The sequence below is a fragment of the Tinamus guttatus genome, unplaced genomic scaffold (genome assembly GCF_059628265.1).
Source record: "Tinamus guttatus ecotype Peru unplaced genomic scaffold, ASM5962826v1 Tinamus_guttatus_pri_ptg001728l, whole genome shotgun sequence".
NCBI lineage: Eukaryota > Metazoa > Chordata > Aves > Tinamiformes > Tinamidae > Tinamus > Tinamus guttatus.
The window spans coordinates 3,605-31,508 of NW_028290262.1; the positions used below are offsets into that span (position 1 = coordinate 3,605).

The window sequence follows — 27,904 nt, forward strand, 5'->3', positions numbered from 1 at the left end:
ATGCCGCTGTCCCGCAGCGTGTCGGTCTCGTCCCTCCCCGGCCTCGAGGACTGGGCCGGCCCCGACGCCCTCGACAACGTCGTCCTGTTCGAGGTGGCCTGGGAGGTGGCCAACAAGGGTGAGCGGGGACAATGGGGACACCAACATGGGGACACCGCGACACGGGGACAGGGACACCGGAACGGGGACACCAGGAATGGGGACACCGCGACACAGGGACACCGCGACACGGGGACGCCGGGACACGGGGACGCCGGGAATGGGGACACCGTGGGACGGTGACACCGCAATGGGGACGGGGACACCACGACACAGAGACACCGGGACACGGGGACACTGCGGGACGGGGACACCGCGACGGGGACAGCGAAACGGGGACAGGGACACCACGGGGACACCGCGACAGGGACACCGCGACACGGAGACACCGCGACGGGGACACTGCGGGACGGGGACACCGCAATGGGGACGGGGACACCACGACAGAGAGACACCGGGACATGGGGCCACCAGGACACAAGGACACCAGGACAGGGACACTAGGGCAGGGACAGGGACACCGGGATGGGGACAGCGAAACGGGGACAGGGACACCATGGGGACACCGCCACGGGGACAGCGCGACACGGGGACACCACGACCAGGACACAATGATGGGGACTGGGACACCACAGGGACACCGGGACAGGGACACCAGGACACCGGGACGGGGACAGCACGGGGACGGGGACACCACGACACGGGGACACCAGGGCAGGGACAGGGACACCGGGACGGGCACAGCGCAATGGGGACAGGGACACCGCGACACGGGGACACCGCGACACGGGGACACCGTGACACGGGGACAGCGGGACAGGGTTGGGGACACCGTGAGGGGGACACTGTGACGGGAACAGCGTGACAGGGACACCAGGACGGGGATGGGGACACCATGGGGACACCGCGATGGGGACGCTGGGATGGGGACAGCGCGACAGGGTTGGGGATAGCGCGACGGGGACACCGGGACGGGGACAGCGTGATGGGGACAGTGCAACGGGGACAGGGACGTGACGGGGACACCAGAATGGGGACACCGGGACGGGGTTGGGGACACCCAACGGGGACAGCGTGACGGGGTTGGGGACACCAAGATGGGGTTGGGGACACCATGATGGGGACACCGGGATGGGGACACCGCAACAGGGTCAGACACCACAACGGGGTTGGGGACACCGCGACGGGGACACTGCAACGGGGACACCGTGATGGGGCTGGGGACACCATGACAGGGACACCGCAATGGGGACACTGCAATGGGCTGGGGACACCATGGTGGGGTTGGGTGACCATGGGTTGGGGTGACGTCACCACGGGGTTGACGTCGCTGCTGTTAATGTGACATCATTGTGGGGTTGACGCGAGGTCGCCCTGGTGTTGATGTCGCCGTGGGGTTGACGTCAACGCGATACTGACGTCCCCCTGATGGTGACATCACCATGGGGTGATGTGATGTCACCATGGCGTTGATGTCACCGTGGGGCTGACGTCACCACGGAAGTGATGTGACATCACCATGGGGTCGATGTCACCACGGGGTTAACGTGACGTCACCACAATGTTGACATCACTGCGGGTTGATGTCACTGGGGGGTTTATGTCATCGTGATGTTGACGTCTGTGTGGGGTTGATGCGACGTCACCATGACGATGACGTCGTCATGGGGTTGACGTCGTTGTGATGATGACGTCGCTTTGGGGTTGATGTGACATCACCATGGGGTTGATGTCACTGTGTGGTTGATGTCATCATGATGTTGACGTCACCATGGGCTTGCTGTGACGTCACCGTGAGGTTGACATCAGCATGGGGTTGATGTCACCGTGATGTCGATGTTGCTGTGTGGTTGACGTCACCGTGGGGTTGACACTGCCACGAGTTGACATTGCCATGACGTTGACATCGCCGTGGAGTTGATGCGATGTCACCGTGATGCTGATGCGACATCACCATGACATTGTTGTCACCAGGATGTTGATGTTGCCATGGGGTTGACGTCGCCATGGGGTTGATGTCATTGTGAGGTTGACGTCGCCATGACGTTGATGTGACATCTCCATGGGGTTGACGTCATTGTGAAATTGATGTCACCATGATGTTAATGCGAGGTCACCATGGGGTCGATGCCACCACGACATTGACGTCGCCATGGGGTTGATGTGATGTCATCATGACGTAGACGTTGCCATGGCGTTGACGTCACTGTGAGGTTGACATCACCATGATATTGATGCGACGTCGCCGTGGGGTTGACGTCGCCATGACGTTGATGTTGACATGGGGTTGATGCGAGGTCACCATGGGGTCGATGCCCCCATGACGTTGACGTCACCATGGGGTTGACGTCACTGCGAGGTTGACGTCACCATGCGGTTGATGTGATGTCACCATGGGGTCGATGGCACCATGACGTTGACGTCACCATGGGGTTGGTGTGACGTCACCATGACGTTGATGCGATGTCACCATGGGGTTGATGCCGCCATGATGGTGACATCACCATGATGTTGATGCGATGTCACCATGGGGTCGATGCCGCCATGTTGACGTCACCATGGGGTTGATGCGATGTCACGTTGCAGTGATGCCACCATGATGTTGACATCACCATGGGGTTGGTGTGACGTCACCATGGGGTTGGTGTGACGTCACCATGGGGTTGACGCGACGTCACCATGGGGTCGATGCCACCATGAGGTTGATGTCACCATGGGGTCGATGCCACCATGAGGTTGATGTCACCATGACGTTGACGTCGCCATGATGTTGATGTCACCATGACGTTGATGTGAGGTCACCATGGGGTCGATGCACCTATGCCGTTGATGTCGCCATGACGTTGACGTTGCCATGAAGTTGACGTCACCATGGGGTTGGTGTGATGTCACCATGATGTTGACGCGACGTCACCATGAGGTCGATGCCCCCATGCTGCTGACGTCGCCATGATGTTGATGTGATGTCACCATGGGGTTGATGCCCCCATGATGTTGATGCCACCATGACGTTGACGTCACCATGGGGTTGATGTGACGTCACCAGGACGTTGATGTGACGCCACCATGACGTCGGTGTGACGTCACCATGGGGTTGACGTCACCATGGGGTTGATGTCACCATGCCGTTGACGTCGCCATGCTGTTGACGTGGCCATGGGGTTGATGTGACGTCACCGTGACGTCGGTGTGACGTCACCGTGCCGTTGACGTCACGCTGTCCCCGCAGTGGGCGGGATCTACACCGTCCTGCAGACCAAGGCCCGGGTGACGGCCGACGAGTGGGGCGACGGCTACTACCTGGTGGGGCCCTACGTGGAGGCCAGCGTGAGGACCCAGGTGGAGCTGCTGGAGCCGCCGAGCGCCGCCCTGCGCCGGACGCTGCAGGCCATGAACAGCCAGGGCTGCAAGGTGAGATATGGAGGGGCCCAGGCGTCCGGGAAGGGCCCAGGCGTCCGGGAAAGGGCCCAGGCGTCCGGGAAGGGTCCAGGCGTCCGGGAAGGGCCCAGGCGTCCGGGAAGGGCCCCGGCGTCTGGGAAAGGGCCCCGGCGTCCGGGAAGGGCCCAGGCGTCCGGGAAAGGGCCCAGGCGTCCGGGAAAGGCCCAGGCGTCCGGGAAGGGCCCAGGCGTCCAGGAGCGTCCGGGAAGGGCCCAGGCATCCGGGAAGGGGGCCCAGGCGTCCGGGAAGGGGGCCCAGGCGTCCGGGAAGGGCCCAGGCGTCCGGGAAGGGCCCAGGCGTCCGGGAGCGTCCGGGAAGGGCCCAGGCGTCCGAGGGGCTGCCCTGCGCCGCACGCTGCAGGCCATGAACAGCCAAGGGTGCAAGGTGAGACCTCGAAGGGCCCAGGCGTCCGGGAGCGTCCAGGAAAGGGCCCAGGCGTCCGGGAGCGTCCGGGAAAGGGCCCAGGCGTCCGGGAAGGGGCCCAGGCGTCCGGGTAGGGAACCCCCTGGTGGCCGCAAGGTGACAACACGAGGGGGACCCAGGAGCCCCCGCGGCCGCCGCCACCTCCCAGGTGACCGGAGGGGCCCCGGCGTCCGGGCGGGCGGTGACATTTCGGGCCCCCGCCCCTCCCCCCCCGCGTGGGGCTATTTTTAGCCCCGGCTCCGGTTTCCTCCCCCCTCCCCCCCCCACCCCGCAAAGGTCGTGGCCCCTCCCCCCCACCCAGTCCCGTTTTGGGGTGAATTTAGCCCATTTCGGAGCCGTGTGAAACCCCGGGCTTGTTTTGGGGTGATTTTACCCGATTTGGGGGCTCCAGCAAGGCCAGGCGCTGTTTTGGGGTGATTTAATGGCATTTTGGGGGCACAGTGAGGTCATGGCCCCATTTTGGGGGATTTTACCCTTTTTTGGAGTGTCAGGAGGTCAGGGCCCTTTTTGGGTTCATTTTACTCGATTTTGGGGCTGCTGCCAGGCCAAGATTCCATTTTGGGGGGAAATCACCTGTTTTAGGGGACACTGATGGGTCAGGGCTCAATTTTGGGGCAAATTCACCCCTTTTTGGGTGCTGCCAGCGCAGGCTGCACTGGGGGGGGCTCCTGGGCCCCATTTTGGGGCACAACGCCTCATTTTGGGGACAGAAATGGGGCCAAAAGCGGCTGTTTTGGGGGCACTGGGGCCCAGGCAGCAGCGCAGGGCCATTTTGGGGCCAAAAAAGCCCATTTTGGGGTGAGGGTGGCACTTTGTTCAGATTTGCACATCCCGTTTTGGGGCTCAGCGCCCCATTTTGCAGCTTTGCACCCCATTTTGCCACTTTTTGCCCCATTTTGCTTCTTTGCGCCCAATTTTGCCGCTTTTCGCCCCATTTTGCACCCCTTTTGCCCCAGTGCACCCTTTTTTCAGCATTTCACCCCATTTTAGGGCCATCCCCCCCCCGGTGCCACCCGCGGGCGCCATTTTGTGCCCTGTCCCCTCCTTGTCACCCCCCCGGGTGCCATTTTGGGGCCCTTCCTGCCACATTGCCCCTTCGTGGGTGCCATTTTGGGCCACATTGCGCCATTTTGGGTCATTTTGGGTCACATTGCGCCATTTCGGGCCATTTTGGGCCATTTTATGCCCATGGGGTGCCATTTTGGGTCCTTCCTGCCATGTGACCCCCTGTGGCCGCCATTTTGTGTCACTTCCCCCAATTTCGTTCCCCCGGCGCCATTTTGTCCCGCTCTGTCCCCAGGTGCCAGCCCATGTCCCCAGTGTCCCCTATTGTCCTCCTGTGTCCCCAGGTGTCCCCAGGTGTCACACAGTGTCACACAGTGTCCCCAGGTGTCCCCAATGTCCCCAGGTGTCCCCAGGTGTCCCCAATGTCCCCAGGTGTCCCCAATGTCACTCGTTGTCCCCAGGTCCATTTCGGGAGGTGGCTCATCGAGGGCAGCCCGGCCGTGTCCCCAGGTGTCACACAGTGTCCCCAGGTGTCACCCAGTGTCCCCAATGTCCCCAATGTCCCCAGGTGCACTTTGGGAGGTGGCTCATTGAGGGCAGCCCGGCCGTGTCCCCAGGTGTCCCCAGGTGTCACCCAGTGTCCCCAATGTCCCCAATGTCCCCAGGTGCACTTCGGGAGGTGGCTCATCGAGGGCAGCCCGGCCGTGTCCCCAGGTGTCCCCAGGTGTCCCCAATGTCCCCAGGTGTCACACATTGTCCCCAATGTCCCCAGGTGCACTTTGGGAGGTGGCTCATCGAGGGCAGCCCGTGTCCCCAGGTGTCACACATTGTCCCCAATGTCCCCAGGTGCACTTTGGGAGGTGGCTCATCGAGGGCAGCCCGGCCGTGTCCCCAGGTGTCACACAGTGTCCCCAGGTGTCCCCAATGTCACTCGTTGTCCCCAGGTTCACTTCGGGAGGTGGCTCATCGAGGGCAGCCCGTGTCCCCAGGTGTCACCCAGTGTCCCCAATGTCCCCAATGTCCCCAATGTCCCCAATGTCCCCAGGTGCATTTCGGGAGGTGGCTCATCGAGGGCAGCCCGGCCGTGTCCCCAGGTGTCCCCAGGTGTCACACAGTGTCCCCAGGTGTCACACATTGTCCCCAATGTCCCCAGGTCCATTTCGGGAGGTGGCTCATCGAGGGCAGCCCGGCCGTGTCCCCAGGTGTCCCCAGGTGTCCCCAATGTCCCCAATGTCCCCAGGTCCATTTCGGGAGGTGGCTCATCGAGGGCAGCCCGTGTCCGCAGGTGTCCCCAGGTGTCACACAATGTCTCCAGGTGTCACCCAGTGTCCCCAATGTCCCCAATGTCCCCAATGTCCCCAGGTGCACTTTGGGAGGTGGCTCATCGAGGGCAGCCCGGCCGTGTCCCCAGGTGTCCCCAGGTGTCCCCAATGTCCCCAATGTCCCCAGGTGCACTTCGGGAGGTGGCTCGTCGAGGGCAGCCCGTGTCCCCAGGTGTCCCCAATGTCCCCAATGTCCCCAGGTCCATTTCGGGAGGTGGCTCATCGAGGGCAGCCCGGCCGTGTCCCCAGGTGTCCCCAGGTGTCCCCATTGTCCCCAATGTCCCCAGGTTCACTTTGGGAGGTGGCTCATCGAGGGCAGCCCGTGTCCCCAGGTGTCCCCAGGTGTCACACAGTGTCCCCAATGTCCCCAATGTCCCCAGGTGCACTTTGGGAGGTGGCTCATCGAGGGCAGCCCGGCCGTGTCCCCAGGTGTCACACAGTGTCCCCAGGTGTCACCCAGTGTCCCCAATGTCACTCGTTGTCCCCAGGTCCATTTCGGGAGGTGGCTCATCGAGGGCAGCCCGGCCGTGTCCCCAGGTGTCACCCAGTGTCACACAGTGTCACACATTGTCCCCAATGTCCCCAGGTCCATTTCGGGAGGTGGCTCATCGAGGGCAGCCCGTGTCCCCAGGTGTCCCCAGGTGTCCCCAGGTGTCACACAGTGTCCCCAATGTCCCCAATGTCCCCAGGTGCACTTCGGGAGGTGGCTCATCGAGGGCAGCCCGGCCGTGTCCCCAGGTGTCCCCAGGTGTCACACAGTGTCCCCAGGTGTCCCCAATGTCCCCAGTGTCCCCAGGTGCACTTTGGGAGGTGGCTCATCGAGGGCAGCCCGTGTCCCCAGGTGTCCCCAGGTGTCCCCAGGTGTCACACAGTGTCCCCAATGTCCCCAATGTCACTCGTTGTCCCCAGGTGCACTTCGGGAGGTGGCTCATCGAGGGCAGCCCGTGTCCCCAGGTGTCACCCAGTGTCCCCATTGTCCCCAATGTCCCCAGGTGCACTTTGGGAGGTGGCTCATCGAGGGCAGCCCGGCCGTGTCCCCAGGTGTCCCCAGGTGTCACACATTGTCCCCAATGTCCCCAGGTGCACTTCGGGAGGTGGCTCATCGAGGGCAGCCCGGCCGTCGTCCTCCTGGACGTGGCGGCCACCGCCTGGTCCCTGGAGCGCTGGAAGGCCGAGCTGTGGGAGAGCTGCGCCATCGGGGTGCCCTGGTACGACCGCGAGGCCAACGACGCCGTCCTCTTCGGCTTCCTCACCGCATGGTTCCTCGGGGAGGTGCGTACGGGGGGGTCTGCGTGGGGACACGGGGGTCCTCTATGGGCTGGGGAAGTTTGGGGACACTGGGTGACACGGGGACGCGGGAGGGGACACAGGAACGTGGGGACACCCTGCCATGCGAGGCCAACGACGCCGTCCTCTTCGGCTTCCTCACCGCCTGGTTCCTCGGGGAGGTGCGTACGGGGGGGGCCCCGTGGGGACACGGGGGTCCTCTACCCCCTGGGGACGTTTGGGGACACTCGGTGACACGGGGACACGGGAGGGGACACGGGAACACGGGGACACCCTGCCATGCGAGGCCAACGACGCCGTCCTCTTCGGCTTCCTCACCGCCTGGTTCCTCGGGGAGGTGCGTACGGGGGGGGCCCCGTGGGGACACGGGGGTCCTCTACCCCCTGGGGACGTTTGGGGACACTCGGTGACACGGGGACGCGGGAGGGGACACGGGAACGTGGGGACACCCTGCCATGCGAGGCCAACGACGCCGTCCTCTTCGGCTTCCTCACCGCCTGGTCCCTCGGGGAGGTGCGTACGGGGGGGTCTGCACAGGGACACGGGGGTCCTCTACCCCCTGGGGACGTTTGGGGACACTGGGTGACACGGGGACGCGGGAGGGGACACGGGAACGTGGGGACACCCTGCCATGCGAGGCCAACGACGCCGTCCTCTTTGGCTTCCTCACCGCCTGGTTCCTCGGGGAGGTGCGTACGGGGGGGTCCCCGTGGGGACACGGGGGTCCTCTACCCCCTGGGGGGACATGGGGACACTGGGTGACACGGGGACGTGGGAGGGGACACGGGAACATGGGGACACCCTGCCATGCGAGGCCAACGACGCCGTCCTCTTCGGCTTCCTCACCGCCTGGTTCCTCGGGGAGGTGCGTACGGGGGGGTCCCCGCGGGGACACGGGGGTCCTCTATGGGCTGGGGAAGTTTGGGGACACTGGGTGACATGGGGACACGGGAGGGGACACGGGAACGTGGGGACGCCCTGCCATGCGAGGCCAACGACGCCGTCCTCTTCGGCTTCCTCACCGCCTGGTTCCTCGGGGAGGTGCGTACGGGGGGGTCCCCGTGGGGACACGGGGGTCCTCTATGGGCTGGGGAAGTTTGGGGACACTGGGTGACACGGGGACGCGGGAGGGGACACGGGAACACAGGGACACCCTGCCATGCGAGGCCAACGACGCCGTCCTCTTCGGCTTCCTCACCGCCTGGTTCCTCGGGGAGGTGCGTACGGGGGGGTCCCCGTGGGGACACGGGGGTCCTCTATGGGCTGGGGAAGTTTGGGGACACTGGGTGACACGGGGACGCGGGAGGGGACACGGGAACACAGGGACACCCTGCCATGCGAGGCCAACGACGCCGTCCTCTTCGGCTTCCTCACCGCCTGGTTCCTCGGGGAGGTGCGTACGGGGGGGTCCCCATGGGGACACGGGGGTCCTCTACCCCCTGGGGACGTTTGGGGACACTCGGTGACACGGGGACGCGGGAGGGGACACGGGAACGTGGGGACACCCTGCAATGCGAGGCCAACGACGCCGTCCTCTTCGGCTTCCTCACCGCCTGGTTCCTCGGGGAGGTGCGTACGGGGGGGTCCCCGTGGGGACACGGGGGTCCTCTACCCCCTGGGGACGTTTGGGGACACTCGGTGACACGGGGACGCGGGAGGGGACACGGGAACACGGGGACACTCTGCCATGCGAGGCCAATGACGCCGTCCTCTTCGGCTTCCTCACCGCCTGGTTCCTCGGGGAGGTGCGTACGGGGGGGTCCCCGTGGGGACACGGGGGTCCTCTATGGGCTGGGGAAGTTTGGGGACACTGGGTGACACGGGGACACGGGAGGGGACACGGGAACACGGGGACACCCTGCCATGCGAGGCCAACGACGCCGTCCTCTTCGGCTTCCTCACCGCCTGGTTCCTCGGGGAGGTGCGTACGGGGGGGTCCCCGTGGGGACACGGGGGTCCCCTACCCCCTGGGGACATTTGGGGACACTGGGTGACACGGGGACGCGGGAGGGGACACGGGAACGTGGGGACACCCTGCCATGCGAGGCCAACGACGCCGTCCTCTTCGGCTTCCTCACCGCCTGGTTCCTCGGGGAGGTGCGTACGGGGGGGTCTGCGTGGGGACACAGGGGTCCTCTACCCCCTGGGGACATTTGGGGACACTGGGTGACACGGGGACGCGGGAGGGGACACGGGAACACAGGGACACCCTGCCATGGGAGGTCAACGACGCCGTCCTCTTCGGCTTCCTCACCGCCTGGTTCCTCGGGGAGGTGCGTACGGGGGGGTCCCCGTGGGGACACGGGGGTCCTCTATGGGCTGGGGAAGTATGGGGACACTGGGTGACACGGGGACGCGGGAGGGGACACGGGAACACAGGGACACCCTGCCATGCGAGGCCAACGACGCCGTCCTCTTCGGCTTCCTCACCGCCTGGTTCCTCGGGGAGGTGCGTACGGGGGGGTCCCCATGGGGACACGGGGGTCCTCTACCCCCTGGGGACATTTGGGGACACTCGGTGACACGGGGACGCGGGAGGGGACACGGGAACGTGGGGACACCCTGCAATGCGAGGCCAACGACGCCGTCCTCTTCGGCTTCCTCACCGCCTGGTTCCTCGGGGAGGTGCGTACGGGGGGGTCTGCACAGGGACACGGGGGTCCTCTATGGGCTGGGGAAGTTTGGGGACACTCGGTGACACGGGGACATGGGAAGGGCCCAGGCATCCGAGCGCTCCAATAAGGTCCCTGGGTTGCCATGGAAGGGCCCAGGCGTCCGGGTGTCCCATGGGAAGGGGTCCAGATGTCCAGGAAGGGTCTGGGTTCCCATGGAAGGGCCCAGGTCTCTGGGTTCCCATGGAGGGACCCAGGCGTCCGGGCGCTGACGCCGTCCCCATTCCCGTCCCCATTCCCGTTCCCGTTCCCATCCCCGTTCCCGTCCCCATTCCCGTCCCCATTCCCGTCCCCGTCCCTGTCCCCGTCCCTGTCCCCATTCCCATCCCCATTCCCATTCCCGTCCCCATCCCCATTCCCGTTCCCGTCCCCATTCCCGTCCCCATTCCCGTCCCCATCCCCATTCCCATCCCCATTCCCATTCCCGTCCCCATCCCCATGTCCCTGTGTCCCCATGTCCCCGTCCCCATCCCCATTCCCGTCCCCATCCCCATGTCCCCATCCCCATCCCTGTCCCCGTCCCTGTTCCCATCCCCATCCCCATCCCCATGTCCCCATTCCCATTCCCATCCCCGTTCCCATCCCCGTCCCCATTCCCATCCCCATTCCTGTCCCCATCCCCATGTCCCCGTCCCCATCCCCATCCCCATGTCCCCATGTCCCCATGTCCCCACTCCCGTTCCCGTTCCCGTCCCCATCCCCATCCCCATTCCTGTCCCCATCCCCGTCCCCATTCCCATCCCCATCCCCATGTCCCCATGTCCCCATTCCCGTCCCCATCCCCATCCCCATGTCCCCATGTCCCCATTCCCGTCCCCATTCCCATCCCCATGTCCCCATCCCCATCCCTGTCCCCATCCCTGTCCCCATCCCCATGTCCCCATCCCCATGTCCCCATCCCCATGTCCCCATGTCCCCATGTCCCCATGTCCCCATGTCCCCGTTCCCGTCCCCATCCCCATGTCCCCATCCCCATCCCCGTCCCCATGTCCCCATTCCCATTCCCATCCCCGTTCCCGTTCCCATTCCCATTCCCGTCCCCATCCCCATGTCCCTGTGTCCCCATGTCCCCAGTTCGCGGCGCAGAGCGAGCCCGAGCGCCCCTTCATCGTCGGCCACTTCCACGAGTGGCTGTCGGGGCTGGGGCTGGTCCTGAGCCGGAGCCGCCGCCTCCCGGTGGCCACGGTGTTCACGACGCACGCGACGCTGCTGGGGCGGTACCTGTGCGCGGCCAGCGTGGACTTCTACAACAACCTGCAGCACGTAGGGACAATGGGGACATTGGGGATGATGGGGACATTGGGGACATTGGGGACACGGGGACGATGGCGACGCTGCTGGGGCGGTACCTGTGCGCGGCCAGCGTGGACTTCTACAACAACCTGCAGCACGTAGGGACATGGGGACAATGAGGGGACATGGGGACATTGGGGACATTGGGGACATGGGGACATTGGGGACACGGGGACGATGGCGACGCTGCTGGGGCGGTACCTGTGCGCGGCCAGCGTGGACTTCTACAACAACCTGCAACATGTAGGGACATTGGGGACAATGAGGGGACATGGGGACAATGGGGACATTGGGGACATTGGGGACATTGGGGACAATGGGGACATTGGGGACATTGGGGACATTGGGGACACGGGGACGATGGCGACGCTGCTGGGGCGGTACCTGTGCGCGGCCAGCGTGGACTTCTACAACAACCTGCAGCATGTAGGGACAATGAGGACAATGAGGGGACATGGGGACAATGAGGACATTGGGGACAATGGGGACATTGGGGACATTGGGGACATTGGGGACGTTGGGGACATTGGGGACGTTGGGGACATTGGGGACAATGGGGACATTGGGGACATTGGGGACGTTGGGGACACGGGGACGATGGGGACATTGGGGACATTGGGGACGTTGGGGACAATGGGGACATTGGGGACATTGGGGACATTGGGGACAATGGGGACATTGGGGACATTGGGGACGTTGGGGACACGGGGACGATGGCGACGCTGCTGGGGCGGTACCTGTGCGCGGCCAGCGTGGACTTCTACAACAACCTGCAGCACGTAGGGACAATGAGGGGACATGGGGACAATGAGGGGACATGGGGACATTGGGGACAATGAGGGGACATGGGGACGTTGGGGACATTGGGGACATTGGGGACATTGGGGACATTGGGGACATTGGGGACAATGGGGACATGGGGACATTGGGGACATTGGGGACAATGGGGACATTGGGGACATGGGGGACAATGGGGACATTGGGGACAATGGGGACATTGGGGACACGGGGACGATGGCGACGCTGCTGGGGCGGTACCTGTGCGCGGCCAGCGTGGACTTCTACAACAACCTGCAGCACGTAGGGACAATGGGGACAATGGGGGGACATTGGGGACATTGGGGACATTGGGGACATGGGGGACATTGGGGACATTGGGGACATGGGGACATTGGGGACATTGGGGACATTGGGGACATTGGGGACGATGGCGACGCTGCTGGGGCGGTACCTGTGCGCGGCCAGCGTGGACTTCTACAACAACCTGCAGCACGTAGGGACATGGGGACAATGGGGGGACATGGGGACAATGAGGGGACATGGGGACATTGGGGACATTGGGGACATTGGGGACATTGGGGACACGGGGACGATGGCGACGCTGCTGGGGCGGTACCTGTGCGCGGCCAGCGTGGACTTCTACAACAACCTGCAGCACGTAGGGACAATGGGGACAATGAGGGGACATGGGGACATTGGGGACAATGGGGACATTGGGGACATTGGGGACATGGGGACATTGGGGACAATGGGAGGTGACACCGGGGAGGTGACACAGGTGACACTGGGGAGGTGACATTGGGGAGGTGCCATCAGAGGGGGGTGACGCGGAGGTGACATTGGGGAGGTGATGCGGGGGTGACATCAGGGTGGTGACACAGGGGGGTGACGTGGAGGTGACACTGGTGGGGTGACACAGAGGTGACATTGGGGAGGTGACGCAGGGGTGACACTGGGGAGGTGACACCGGGGAGGTGCCAGCAGGGAGGTGACACAAGTGACGTTGGGGAGGTGACACCGGGGAGGTGACACTGGGGAGGTGACACAGGTGACATTGGGGAGGTGACATGGGGGTGACATTGGGGAGGTGACATGGGGGTGACATTGGGGAAGTGCCATCGGGGGGGTGATGCGGGGGTGCCACCGGGGAGGTGACACCAGGGAGGTGACACAGGTGACCCCGGGGAGGTGACACGGAGGTGACATTGGGGAGGTGACATGGGGGTGACACGGGGGAGGTGACACCGGGGAGGTGCCAGCAGGGAGGTGACACCGAGGTGACACTGGGGACGTGACACCGGGGAGGTGACACCGGGGAGGTGACGGAGGTGACATTGGGGAGGTGATACCGAGGTGACACTGGGGAGGTGACATCGGGGGGGTGACACAGGTGACATTGGGGAGGTGACACTGAGGTGACACCGGGGAGGTGACACTGGGGAGGTGACACCGGGGGGGTGACACCGAGGTGACATCGGGGAGGTGACACCGAGGTGCCACCGGGGAGGTGACATTGGGGAGGTGACACTGGGGAGGTGACACCGGGGAGGTGACACCGAGGTGACATCGGGGAGGTGACACCAGGGAGGTGACACCAGGGAGGTGACACCGAGGTGACACTGGGGAGGTGACATCGGGGAGGTGACACCGGGCCGTCCCCAGTTCGACGTGGACAAGGAGGCCGGCGAGCGGCAGATCTACCACCGCTACTGCCTGGAGCGGGCGGCCGCGCACTGCGCCCACGTCCTGACCACCGTGTCCCACGTCACCGCCACCGAGGCCGAGCACCTGCTCAAGCGGCGCCCGGGTGGGGACGAGGGGGGCCCCGGCGTCCGGGGGGGGGACGAGGGGCCCCGGCGTCCGGGGGGGGACGAGGGGCCCAGGCGTCCGGGTGACACGAGGGGTCCGAGTGGGGACACAAAGGGCCCCGGCGTCCGGGGGGGGACACGAGGGGCCCAGGTGGGGACACAAAGGGCCCTGGCGTCCGGGTGGGACATGGGGGGCCCAGGTGTCCGGGGGGGAGAGGGGCCCAGGCATCCAGGTGGGGACATGAGGGGCCCAGGCGTCCGGGTGGGGACATGAGGGGTCCTGGGTGGGGACACGAGGGACCCCGGGTGGCACAAGGGGCCCAGGTGTCCAGGTGGGGACACAAGAGGTCCTGGGTGGGCAGAGGGGCCCTGGCGTCCGGGTGGGGACACATGGGCTCCATGTGGTGACACGAGGGGCCCAGGTGTCCGGGTGGGGACACAAGAGGTCTCGGGTGGGGAGAGGGGCCCAGGCGTCCGGGTGGGGACACGAGGCGTCCGGGTGGGGACACGAGGGGCCCCGGCGTCCGGGCGGCGCCGCTCACGTCCCCGTCCCCGTCCCCAGACCTGGTGACGCCCAACGGCCTCAACGTGCGCAAGTTCTCGGCCATGCACGAGTTCCAGAACCTGCACGCGCAGAACAAGGCCCGAGTGCAGGAGTTCGTGCGCGGCCACTTCTACGGGTAGGGCCCCGGCGTCCGGGAAGGGCCCAGGCGTCCGGGAAGGGACCCAGGGATCCAGGAAGGGACCCAGGCGTCCGGGAAGGGACCCAGGGATCCGGGAAGGGGCCCAGGGATCTGGGAAGGGCCCAGGCGTCCGGGAGGGTCCAGGTGTCCGGGAAGGGGTCCAGGTGTCCGGGAGGGTCCAGGTGTCCGGGAAGGGGCCCAGGCGTCCGGGAGGGCCCAGGCGTCCGGGCAGGGTGCAGATTTTGGGGCATTTCGGGGCGTTTTGGGCGCTGAGGCCGCCGTCCCCGCAGGCACCTGGACTTCGACCTGGACCGGACCCTCTTCTTCTTCATCGCCGGCCGCTACGAGTTCTCCAACAAGGGGGCCGACGTCTTCCTTGAGGCCCTGGCCCGGCTCAACTACCTGCTGCGGGTGACAGGGACAGGGGACGCGGGGGGACACGGGGGACACGGGGACCGCGCGGTGACACCCCTGTCCCCAGGTCAACGGCAGCGACACGACCGTCGTCGCCTTCTTCATCATGCCGGCCCGGACCAACAACTTCAACGTGGAGACGCTCAAGGGCCAGGCCGTGCGGAAGCAGCTCTGGTGAGAGGGGCCCCGGCGTCCGGGAAGGGCCCAGGAGTCCGGGAAGGGCCCGGGAAGGGCCCGGGAGTCTGGGAAGGGCCCAGGAGTCCGGGAAAGGGCCCAGGAGTCTCGGAAGGGGCCCAGGCGTCCGGGAAGGGCCCAGGAGTCCGGGAAGGGTTCCAGGAATCCGGGAAGAGTCCCAGGAATCTGGGAAGGGGCCCGGGGGTCTGGGAAGGACCCAAGAGTCCAGGAAGGGGCCCAGAAGTCCGGGAAGGGCCCAGGAATCCGGGAAGGGTCCCAGTGTCTGGGAAGGGTCCCAGGAGTTTGGGAAAGGGCCCAGGCGTCCGAGAAGGGCCCAGGTGTCGAGGAAGGGGCCCCGGTGTCCGGGAAGGGTCCCAGTGTCTGGGAAGGGTCCCAGGAATCCAGGAAAGGGCCCAGGAGTCCGGGAAGGGCTCAGGAGTCCGGGAAGGGCCCAGGAATCCGGGAAGGGTCCCAGGAATCCGGGAAAGGGCCCAGGAGTCCGGGAAGGGTCCCAGGAATCCAGGAAGGGCCCCGGTGCCCGGGAAGGGCCCCGGCGTCCGGCTGACGCTGTCCCCGCAGGGACACGGCCAACACGGTCAAGGAGAAGTTCGGCAAGAAGCTCTACGAGTCGCTGCTGGTGTAAGTGCCCGGACGCCTGGGCCCCCTCCCTCCCGCCCCGCGGCCCCGGACGCCTGGGCCCCTTCCCGGACGCCTGGGCCCCCCCGGACGCCTGGGCCCCCGGCGGGGACACGGGGACCAGGTGCCGGCGCCGCCTCCGCAGGGGGAACCTGCCCGACATGAACAAGATGTTGGACCGGGAGGACTTCACCATGATGAAACGGGCCATCTTCGCCACCCAGGTGCCGCCTGGACGCCTTGGGGACACTGGGGCCCTTGGGGACATTTAGACCCTTGGGGACACTTGGGGGCTTTGGGGACACCTGGGTCCCTGGGGACACCTGGGCCCCTTGGGGACACTGGGGACACTGGGGCCCTTGGGGACACGGGGCCCTTGGGGACACCTGGACACTGGGGCCCCTTGGGGGCACTTGGACCCTTGGGGACACTTGGGGACCCCTGGGGACACCTGGGCCCTTGGGGACACTTGCACCCTTGGGGACACCGGGGCCCCTTAGGGGACACTTGGGGGCCTTGGGGACACCTGGGTCCCTGGGGACACCAGGGCCCTTGGGGACACCCAGACACTGGAACCCCTTGGGGACACTTGGACCCTTGGGGACACTTGGGGCCCCTTGGGGACACCGGGGCCCTTGGGGACACTGGGGCCCTTGGGGGACACTTGGACCCTTGGGGACACCGGGGCCCTTGGGGACACTGGGGCCCCTTGGGGACACTTGGGCCCCTTGGGGACACCTGGGTCCCTGGGGACACCAGCGCCCTTGGGGACACCCAGACACTGGAGCCCCTTGGGGACACTTGGGGCCCCTTGGGGACACCAGGGCCCTTGGGGACACCGGGGCTCTTGGGGACACCCAGACACTGGAGCCCCTTGGGGACACTTGGGGCCCCTTGGGGACACCTGGGTCCCTGGGGACACCAGCGCCCTTGGGGACACCCAGACACTGGAGCCCCTTGGGGACGCTTGGACCCTTGGGGACACCGGGGCCCTTGGGGACACTGGGGCCCTTGGGGACACCAGGGCCCTTGGGGACACTTGGGGACACTGGGGACACTTGGATCCTTGGGGACACCTGGGCCCCTTGGGGACACTGGGGACACTTGGGGGCCCTTGGGGCCCCTTGGGGCCCCTTGGGGACACTTGGACCCTTGGGGACACTGGGGCCCTTGGGGACACCCAGATGTCAGGGCCCCTCAGGACACCAGGGCCCTTGGGGACATTTGGGACCCTTTGGGGGCACCTGGGGACACTGGGGTCCCTTGGGGACCCTTGGGGACACTTGGACCCTTGGGGACACTGGGGACACCTGGACACTGGGGCTCCTTGGGGACACCCGGATGCTGAGCCCCTTGGGGACACCGGGGCCCTTGGGGACACCGGGTCCTTGGGGACACTTGGACCCTTTGGGGACACTTGGGGCCCCTGGGGACACTGGGGCCCCTTGGGGACACCGGGGCTCTTGGGGACACCGGGGCTCTTGGGGACACCCAGACACTGGAGCCCCTTGGGGACACTTGGGGCCCCTTGGGGACACCGGGGCCCTTTGGGGACACTTGGGGCCCTTTGGGGACACCTGGGTCCCTGGGGACACCTGGACACTGGGGCCCTTCTGGACGCTGGAGCCCTTGGGGACACTGGGGACACTGGGACCCCTTGGGGACACTTGGACCCTTGGGGACACTGGGGTCCTTGGGGACACTTGGGGACACTTGGGGACACTGGGGCCCTTGGGGACACTGGGACCCCTTGGGGACACCTGGCCCCCTTGGGGACACTGGGGTCCTTGGGGACACCGGGATCCTTGGGGACACTGGGGCCCTTGGGGCCCCTTGGGGACACTTGGGGACACTGGGGACACTTGGGACACCTGGGGGCCCTTGAGGCCCCTTGGGGACACTGGGGCCCCTGGGGACACTTGGGGGCCCTTGGGGACCCTTGGGGACACTTGGGGACCCCTGGGGACACCTGGGCCCTTGGGGACACTTGGACCCTTGGGGACACCGGGGCCCCTTAGGGGACACTGGGGCCCTTGGGGACACCGGGGCCCCTTAGGGACACTTGGGGGCCTTGGGGACACCTGGGTCCCTGGGGACACCAGCGCCCTTGGGGACACCCAGACACTGGAGCCCCTTGGGGACACTTGGGGCCCCTTGGGGACACCAGGGCCCTTGGGGACACCGGGGCTCTTGGGGACACCCAGACACTGGAGCCCCTTGGGGACACTTGGGGCCCCTTGGGGACACCGGGGCCCTTTGGGGACACTTGGGGCCCTTTGGGGACACCTGGGTCCCTGGGGACACCTGGACACTGGGGCCCTTCTGGACGCTGGAGCCCTTGGGGACACTGGGGACACTGGGACCCCTTGGGGACACTGGGGCCCTTGGGGACACCGGGATCCTTGGGGACACTGGGGCCCTTGGGGCCCCTTGGGGACACTTGGGGACACTGGGGACACTTGGGACACCTGGGGGCCCTTGAGGCCCCTTGGGGACACTGGGGCCCCTGGGGACACTTGGGGGCCCTTGGGGACCCTTGGGGACCCTTGGGGACACTTGGGGACCCCTGGGGACACCTGGGCCCTTGGGGACACTTGGACCCTTGGGGACACCGGGGCCCCTTAGGGGACACTGGGACCCCTTGGGGACACCGGGGCCCCTTGGGGACACTGGGGTCCTTGGGGACACCGGGATCCTTGGGGACACTGGGGCCCTTGGGGCCCCTTGGGGACACCTGGAGACCCTTGGGGGCCCTTGGGGCCCCTTGGGGACACTTGGGGACCCTTGGGGACCCTTGGGGACACTGGGCCCCTTGGGGCCCCTTGGGGACACTTGGGGACACTGGGGACACTTGGGACACCTGGGGGCCCTTGAGGCCCCTTGGGGGCCCTTGGGGACCCTGGAGACCCTTGGGGGCCCTTGGGGACCCTTGGGGACCCTTGGGGACACTGGGGCCCTTGGGGACACTTGGGGGCCCTTGGGGACCCTTGGGGACCCTTGGGGACACTTGGGGACACTGCGGTGGCCCCGCAGCGGCAGTCGCTGCCCCCCGTCTGCACCCACAACATGTTGGACGACGCCACCGACCCCATCCTGACCACGATCCGGCGCGTGGGGCTGTTCAACAGCAGCTCCGACCGCGTCAAGGTGACAACGGGGGACACGGGGGGACATGGGGGGACGGGGGACAAGGGGGGACATGGGGGACACGGGGACATGGGGACACGGGGGATGTGGGGACATGGGGATGTGGGGACACGGGGGGACATCGGGGACACGGGGGGACGTGGGGACACGGGGGGACATGGGGGGACATTGGGGACATGGGGACGTGGGGATGTGGGGACACGGGGGACGTGGGGACATGGGACACGGGGGACGTGGGGGACGTGGGGGACGTGGGGACACGGACATGGGGACATGGGGACACGGGGACATGGGGATGTGGGGACACGGGGGGACATCGGGGACACGGGGGGACATGGGGGACACGGGGGACATGGGGGACACGGGGGACATGGGGGGACATGGGGATGTGGAGGGACATGGGGAATGTGGGGGGACATGGGGACATGGGGGGAAGTGGAGGGACATGGAGGGACTTGGGGACATGGAAGGACATGGAGGGGCACGAAGGGATGTGGGGATGCGGGGACATTGGGGACATGGAGGGACATTGGGGACATGGAGGGACATGAGGGGACGTGGGGACGGGGAACATTGGGGGCATGGGGACATGGGACATGCAGGGACATGAGGGGCCGTTGGTGCCATTGGGGCCATTGGTGCCATTGGGGATGTTGGGGACACTGGGGCCATGGGGACATTGGGGGCATTGGGACACAGGGCTGTCGGTGCCATTGGGGCCATCAGTGCCATGGGTGCCATCGGGGACACGGTGCCATCGTTGCCACCCGCGGATCATTTTCCATGGGGACATTGGGGACACTGGGGCCATGGGGCCATGGGGACACTGGGGACATTGGGCACATGGGGCCATGGGGCCATGGGGGCATGGGGACATTGGGGACACTAGGGACACGGTGCCATGGGGACGTTGGGGACATTGGGGACATGGGGATATGGGGACATTGGAGATATTGGGACATGGGGCCATGGGGACGTTGGGACATGGGGATATGGGGACATGGGGACGTGGGAACACGGTGCTGTGGGGACATTGGGGACATTGGTGCCATCGTTGTCCCCGCAGATCATTTTCCATGGGGACACTGGGGACACGGTGCCATGGGGACGTTGGGGACATTGGGGACATGGTTGTTCCCGCAGATCATCTTCCATGGGGCCATGGGGACATGGGGACATTGGGGACATTGGGAACATGGGGATATGGGGACATTGGAGATATTGGGACATGGGGCCATGGGGACATTGGGACATGGGGATATGGGGACATGGGGACGTGGGGACACGGTGCTGTGGGGACATTGGGGACATCGGTGCCATGGGGACGTTGGGGACATAGGGGACATGGTTGTCCCCACAGATCATCTTCCATGGGGCTGTGGGGCCATGGGGACATTGGGGACATTGGGGCCATGGGGACATGGGGTCATGGGGCCATGGGGACATTGGGATATTGGGGACATGGGGCCGTTGGGGACACTGGGGACAATGGGGACATTGGGGACATGGGACATGGGGACATTGGGGACAATGGGGACATCGTTGTCCCCCCAGATCATCTTCCACCCCGAGTTCCTGTCCTCGACCAGCCCCCTCCTGCCCGTGGATTACGAGGAGTTTGTGCGGGGGTGTCACCTGGGGGTGTTCCCGTCCTACTACGAGCCCTGGGGATACACACCAGGTACGGGAACGGCATTCCCACCCGGAATACCGGGACATTCCCAACGGGAATACCGGGACGTTCCCAACGTGCGGGGGTGTCACCTGGGGGTGTTCCCGTCCTACTACGAGCCCTGGGGATACACACCGGGTGAGCCGGGAATACCGGGACGTTCCCGACGGGAATACCGGGACGTTCCCAACGGGAATACCGGGACGTTCCCGCCCGTGCGGGGGTGTCACCTGGGGGTGTTCCCGTCCTACTACGAGCCCTGGGGATACACACCAGGTACGGGAACGGCATTCCCACCCGGAATACCGGGACATTCCCGATGGGAATACCGGGATGTTCCCGACGGGAATACCGGGACGTTCCCGCCCGTGCGGGGTGTCACCTGGGGGTGTTCCCGTCCTACTACGAGCCCTGGGGATACACACCGGGTGAGCCGGGAATACCGGGACATTCCCACCCAGAATACCGGGACATTCCCAACGGGAATACCGGGACGTTCCCGCCCGTGCGGGGGTGTCACCTGGGGGTGTTCCCGTCCTACTACGAGCCCTGGGGATACACACCAGGTACGGGAACGGCATTCCCGATGGGAATACCGGGACGTTCCCGATGGGAATACCGGGACATTCCCAACGGGAATACCGGGACGTTCCCGACGTGCGGGGTGTCACCTGGGGGTGTTCCCGTCCTACTACGAGCCCTGGGGATACACACCGGGTGAGCCGGGAATACCGGGACATTCCCAATGGGAATACCGGGACGTTCCCAACGGGAACACCGGGACGTTCCCGCCCGTGCGGGGTGTCACCTGGGGGTGTTCCCGTCCTACTACGAGCCCTGGGGATACACACCAGGTACGGGAACGGCATTCCCACCCGGAATACCGGGACGTTCCCAACGGGAATACCGGGACATTCCCACCCGGACACAGGGGCCCCTTCCCAACACGGACACTGGGCCCCTTTCCCACCCTGATTCCTGGGTCCCTCTTGGATCCTTGGGTCCCTCTCGGATCCTCGGGGTCCCCCCGGGATTCCCGGCGCCTCCCGGACGCCGGGGCCCCCCTGACCCCCCGTTTCCCGCAGCCGAATGCACCGTCATGGGAATCCCGAGCGTCTCCACCAACCTGTCCGGCTTCGGCTGCTTCATGGAGGAGCACATCGCCGACCCCTCGGCCTACGGTGAGCCCCCGTTCCCAATCCCATTCCCAATCCCGTTCCCGTTCCCATTCCCGTTCCCATTCCCATTCCATAGGGATCTACATCGTGGACCGGCGGTTCCGCGGTCCCGATGAATCCTGCGCCCAGCTCACCCTCATTCCCATTCCCATTCCCATTCCATAGGGATCTACATCGTGGACCGGCGGTTCCGCGGTCCGGATGAATCCTGTGCCCAGCTCACCCTCATTCCCATTCCCATTCCATAGGGATCTACATCGTGGACCGGCGGTTCCGCGGTCCGGATGAATCCTGCGCCCAGCTCACCCTCATTCCCATTCCCATTCCATAGGGATCTACATCGTGGACCGGCGGTTCCGCGGTCCCGATGAATCCTGTGCCCAGCTCACCCTCATTCCCATTCCCATTCCATAGGGATCTACATCGTGGACCGGCGGTTCCGCGGTCCGGATGAATCCTGCGCCCAGCTCACCCTCATTCCCATTCCCATTCCATAGGGATCTACATCGTGGACCGGCGGTTCCGCGGTCCCGATGAATCCTGCGCCCAGCTCACCCTCATTCCCATTCCCATTCCCATTCCATAGGGATCTACATCGTGGACCGGCGGTTCCGCGGTCCGGATGAATCCTGTGCCCAGCTCACCCTCATTCCCATTCCCATTCCCATTCCATAGGGATCTACATCGTGGACCGGCGGTTCCGCGGTCCGGATGAATCCTGTGCCCAGCTCACCCTCATTCCCATTCCCATTCCATAGGGATCTACATCGTGGACCGGCGGTTCCGCGGTCCCGATGAATCCTGCGCCCAGCTCACCCTCATTCCCATTCCCATTCCCATTCCATAGGGATCTACATCGTGGACCGGCGGTTCCGCGGTCCCGATGAATCCTGCGCCCAGCTCACCCTCATTCCCATTCCCATTCCCATTCCATAGGGATCTACATCGTGGACCGGCGGTTCCGCGGTCCCGATGAATCCTGCGCCCAGCTCACCCTCATTCCCATTCCCATTCCCATTCCATAGGGATCTACATCGTGGACCGGCGGTTCCGCGGTCCCGATGAATCCTGCGCCCAGCTCACCCTCATTCCCATTCCCATTCCCGTTCCATAGGGATCTACATCGTGGACCGGCGGTTCCGCGGTCCGGATGAATCCTGCGCCCAGCTCACCCTCATTCCCATTCCCATTCCATAGGGATCTACATCGTGGACCGGCGGTTCCGCGGTCCGGATGAATCCTGTGCCCAGCTCACCCCCATTCCCATTCCCATTCCCATTCCATAGGGATCTACATCGTGGACCGGCGGTTCCGCGGTCCCGATGAATCCTGTGCCCAGCTCACCCCCATTCCCATTCCCATTCCCATTCCATAGGGATCTACATCGTGGACCGGCGGTTCCGCGGTCCGGATGAATCCTGCGCCCAGCTCACCCCCATTCCCATTCCCATTCCCATTCCATAGGGATCTACATCGTGGACCGGCGGTTCCGCGGTCCCGATGAATCCTGCGCCCAGCTCACCCTCATTCCCATTCCCATTCCATAGGGATCTACATCGTGGACCGGCGGTTCCGCGGTCCGGATGAATCCTGTGCCCAGCTCACCCTCATTCCCATTCCCATTCCATAGGGATCTACATCGTGGACCGGCGGTTCCGCGGTCCCGATGAATCCTGCGCCCAGCTCACCCTCATTCCCATTCCCATTCCCATTCCATAGGGATCTACATCGTGGACCGGCGGTTCCGCGGTCCGGATGAATCCTGTGCCCAGCTCACCCTCATTCCCATTCCCATTCCATAGGGATCTACATCGTGGACCGGCGGTTCCGCGGTCCCGATGAATCCTGCGCCCAGCTCACCCTCATTCCCATTCCCATTCCATAGGGATCTACATCGTGGACCGGCGGTTCCGCGGTCCCGATGAATCCTGCGCCCAGCTCACCCTCATTCCCATTCCCATTCCCATTCCATAGGGATCTACATCGTGGACCGGCGGTTCCGCGGTCCCGATGAATCCTGTGCCCAGCTCACGGCGTTCCTGTACGGATTCTGCCAGCTGAGCCGGCGCCAGCGGATCGTGCAGCGGAACCGCACGGAGCGCCTGGCCGATCTGCTGGACTGGAAGTACCTGGCCCGGGTGAGCGGGAATGAGGGGAAATGGGGGGTTCTGGGGGGATTTGGGGGGCCCTAGAGGGGTCCTGGGGGGTCCTGGGGGAATTTGGGGGCTCCTGGAGGGGTCTTGGGGGATCCTGGGGGAATTTGGGGGATCCTGGGGGAATTTGGGGGATTCTAGAGGGGTCTTGGGGGTCCTGGGGGATCCTGGGGAAATTTGGGGGTCCCTAGAGGGGTCTTGGGGATCCTCAGGGATCATGAGGAAATTTGGGGGCTTCTGGAGGGGTCTTGGGGGGTCTTGGGGATCCTGGGGGAATTTGGGGGCTCCTAGAGGGGTCCTGGGGGCTTCTGGGTGTATTTGGGCTTCCCTAGAGGGGTCGTGGGGATTCTGGGGGATCCTGGGGGAATTTGGGGGCTCCTGGAGGGGTCCTGGGGATTCTGGGGGATCCTGGGGGAATTTGGGGTTCCCTAGAGGGGTCTTGGGGGATCCTGGGCGATCCTGGGGGAATTTGGGGTCCGGGGGGGGTCCCGGTCCCCCTGCCCCCCCCCAGTACTACCGGCAGGGGCGGTTTTGGGGTCCCAGTGGTTTTGGGGGGTCCCGGTGGTTTTGGGGTCCCTGCCCCCCCCCCCAGTTAGTACCCAGTTAGTAACCCCCCCGGCAGGGGGGGTTTGGGGGGGCCCCAGTGGTTTTGGGGTTCCCGGTGGTTTTGGGGGGTCCCGGGGGGGTTCCGGTGGTTTTGGGGTGTCCCGGTGGTTTTGGGGGGTCCCGGGGGGGTCCCGGTCCCCTGACACCCCCCCCAGTACTACCGGCAGGGGGGGTTTGGGGGTCCCGGTGGTTTTGGGGGGTCCTGGTGGTTTTGGGGGTCCCGGTGGGTTTTGGGGGGGGTCCCGGTGGTTTTGGGGGTCCCGGTCCCCTGACCCCCCCCCAGTACTACCGGCAGGGGGGGGTCCCGGGGGGGTTCCGGTGGTTTTGGGGGGTCCCGGTGGTTTTGGGGTTCCCGGTGGTTTTGGGGGGGTCCCGGGGGGGTCCCGGTGGTTTTGGGGTGTCCCGGTGGTTTTGGGGGGGTCCCAGGGGTGTCCCGGTGGTTTTGGGGTTCCCGGTGGTTTTGGGGGGGTCCCGGGGGGGTCCCGGTGGTTTTGGGGTCCCTGACCCCCCCCCAGTACTACCGGCAGGGGGGGTTCTGGGGTCCCGGTGGTTTTGGGGGTCCCGGGGGGGTCCCCCTGACCCCCCCCCCAGTACTACCGGCAGGGGGGGTTTGGGGGTCCTGGTGGGTCCTGGGGGGTCCTGGGGGTGTCCTGGTGGTTTGGGGGGTCCTGGTGGTTTTGGGGGTCCCGGGGGGGTCCCGGTCCCCTGACCCCCCCCCAGTACTACCGGCAGGGGGGGTTTGGGGGTCCCGGTGGATTTGGGGGTCCCGGTGGTTTTGGGGGTCCCGGTGGTTTTGGGGGGGTCCCAGGGGTGTCCCGGTGGGTTTTGGGGGGGGGTCCCGGTGGTTTTGGGGGTCCCGGTGGTTTTGGGGGGGTCCCGGGGGGGTCCCGGTGGTTTTGGGGGTCCCTGTCCCCCTGACCCCCCCCCAGTACTACCGGCAGGCTCGCCGCATGGCCCTGGCCAGGGCCTTTCCCGAGAGCTTCAGCTACGACCCCCCCGGGGAGAGCGGCGTGAGTGACGGGGACAGCGGGGACGGGGGGGGGGACGGGGGGGGACACCCCCTTGGGGACAGCCCCATTGGGGACAGCGGGGACAGGGGGAATCCCCTGGGGACAGCGGGGACAGCCCCATTGGGGACATCCAGGGGCACCCCCCCTGGGGACACCCAGACACCTGGGGACACCTGGGAACATCCCCTTTGGGGACAGCGGGGCAGCAGGGACACCCCCATGGGGACAGCCCCATTGGGGACACCCAGGGACAGGGGGGACACTGGGGACACCTGGGAACACCCCCTTTGGGGACAGTGGGGACACCCCCGTGGGGACAGCCCCATTGGGGACAGCGGGGACAGGGGGGACAGCCCCTTGGGGACACCCAGGGACACCCCCTTGGGGACAGCCCCTTGGGGACACTGCCCTTGGGGACAGCCAGGGACGGAGGGGGCACCCCCCCCCCCCCCTTGGGGACACCCAGACACCTGGGGACACCCCCCTTGGGAACACCCAGGGACACCGGGAATCCCCTGGGGACAGCGGGGACACCCCCATTGGGGACACCCGGGGACATCCCCCTTGGGGACACTGGGGACACCAGGAATCTGCTGGGGACACCCAGACACCTGGGGACACTGGGAATCCCTTGGGGACACCTGCCCCCCCCGCCCCCCGGAAACCAGGGCCCATCAGGGACACTCGACCCTTCCCCCCACCTGCCCCTGCCCTTGGACACCTGGGGTCCCCATGTCCCCAATGTCCCCCCCAATGTCCCCATGTCCCCCGTCCCCCCCATACCCCCATGTCCTCATATCCCCCCAATGTCCCCATATCCCCATGTCCCCATATCCCCTGCAATGTCCCCATGTCCCCGTCCCCCCCTGTATCCCCATCTCCCCCATCTCCCCCCAATGTCCCCGTGTCCCCTGTCCTGCCCCATGTCCCCATGTCCCCATATCCCCCCCAATGTCCCCATGTCCCCTGCAATGTCCCCATGTCCCCATATCCCCCCAATGTCCCCATGTCCCCATATCCCCCCAATGTCCCCGTGTCCCCTGTCTTCCCCCATATCCCCCATGTCCCACAATGTCCCCGTCCCCCCGCACCGTCCCCACGTCCCCCATATCCCCATGTCCCCCATATCCCCCATGTCCCCCCAATGTCCCCGTGTCCCCATATCCCCCATGTCCCCCATGTCCCCATATCCCCCATGTCCCTCCATGTCCCCACATCCCCCCATGTCCCCATATCCCCCATGTCCCCCCAATGTCCCCGTGTCCCCCACATGTCCCCATGTCCCCATGTCCCCAATGTCCCCCATATCCCCCATATCCCCCATGTCCCCACAATGTCCCCACATCCCCCCATGTCCCCATATCCCCCATGTCCCCACAATGTCCCCATGTCCCTCCGTCCCACGTCCCCCATGTCCCCCCATCCCCCATCATCCCCCCATAGTCCCCCATGTCCCCCCAATGTCCCCCATGTCCCCCCATGTCCCATCCCCATATCCCCATGTCCCCCATGTCCCCTCCATGTCCCCACATCCCCCCATGTCCCCATGTCCCCCAGTCCCCACAATGTCCCTGTCCCCAGTCCCCCATGTCCCCCCATATCCCCCCATGTCCCCCATGTCCCCACATCCCCCCATGTCCCCATGTCCCCCATGTCCCCACAATGTCCCCGTCCCCCCCGCACCGTCCCCACGTCCCCGTGTCCCCGCAGGCCCCCGGGTTCCGGTTCCCGCGCCCGGCGTCGGTGCCGCCGTCGCCGTCGCTGTCGCGTCACTCGAGCCCGCGGCAGAGCGAGGCCGAGGACGGGGACGGGGACAACGACGGGGACAACGACGGGGACGACGACGAGCGCTACGACGAGGAGGCCGAGGCCGCGCGCGACCGCCTCAACATCCGGCGGCCACCGGGGCTGGCGGCCACCGACGGGGGCCACCCGCGGTAGGGAGCCCCTGGGGACACCCTGGGGACACCCTGGGGACACCCCTATGGGGACACCCCTATGGGGACACCCTGGGGACATCCCTATGGGGACATCCCTGTGGGGACACCCCGTTGGGGACACCCCTATGGGGACATCCTTGGGGACACCCCTGTGGGGACACCCCATTGGGGACATCCCTATGGGGACACCCCCTGGGGACACCCCATGGGGACATCCCTGTGGG

General features: G+C 65.8%; 1 protein-coding gene across 1 annotated transcript; it reads left to right on the forward strand.

Annotated features, from left to right (window-relative positions):
• On the forward strand, positions 1-27,681 carry LOC148590107 (glycogen [starch] synthase, muscle-like). The gene is made up of 16 exons (XM_088539471.1): positions 1-118; positions 3,269-3,450; positions 7,308-7,499; positions 11,261-11,449; positions 13,922-14,066; positions 14,630-14,747; positions 15,041-15,161; positions 15,232-15,338; positions 15,918-15,977; positions 16,120-16,198; positions 19,008-19,121; positions 20,676-20,802; positions 21,879-21,974; positions 23,946-24,109; positions 25,660-25,740; positions 27,451-27,681. The coding sequence occupies exons 1-16, from the start codon at positions 1-3 to the stop codon at positions 27,679-27,681; spliced, it is 2,124 nt and encodes a 707-aa protein (XP_088395597.1).
• The last annotated feature ends 223 nt before the right edge of the window (positions 27,682-27,904 follow it).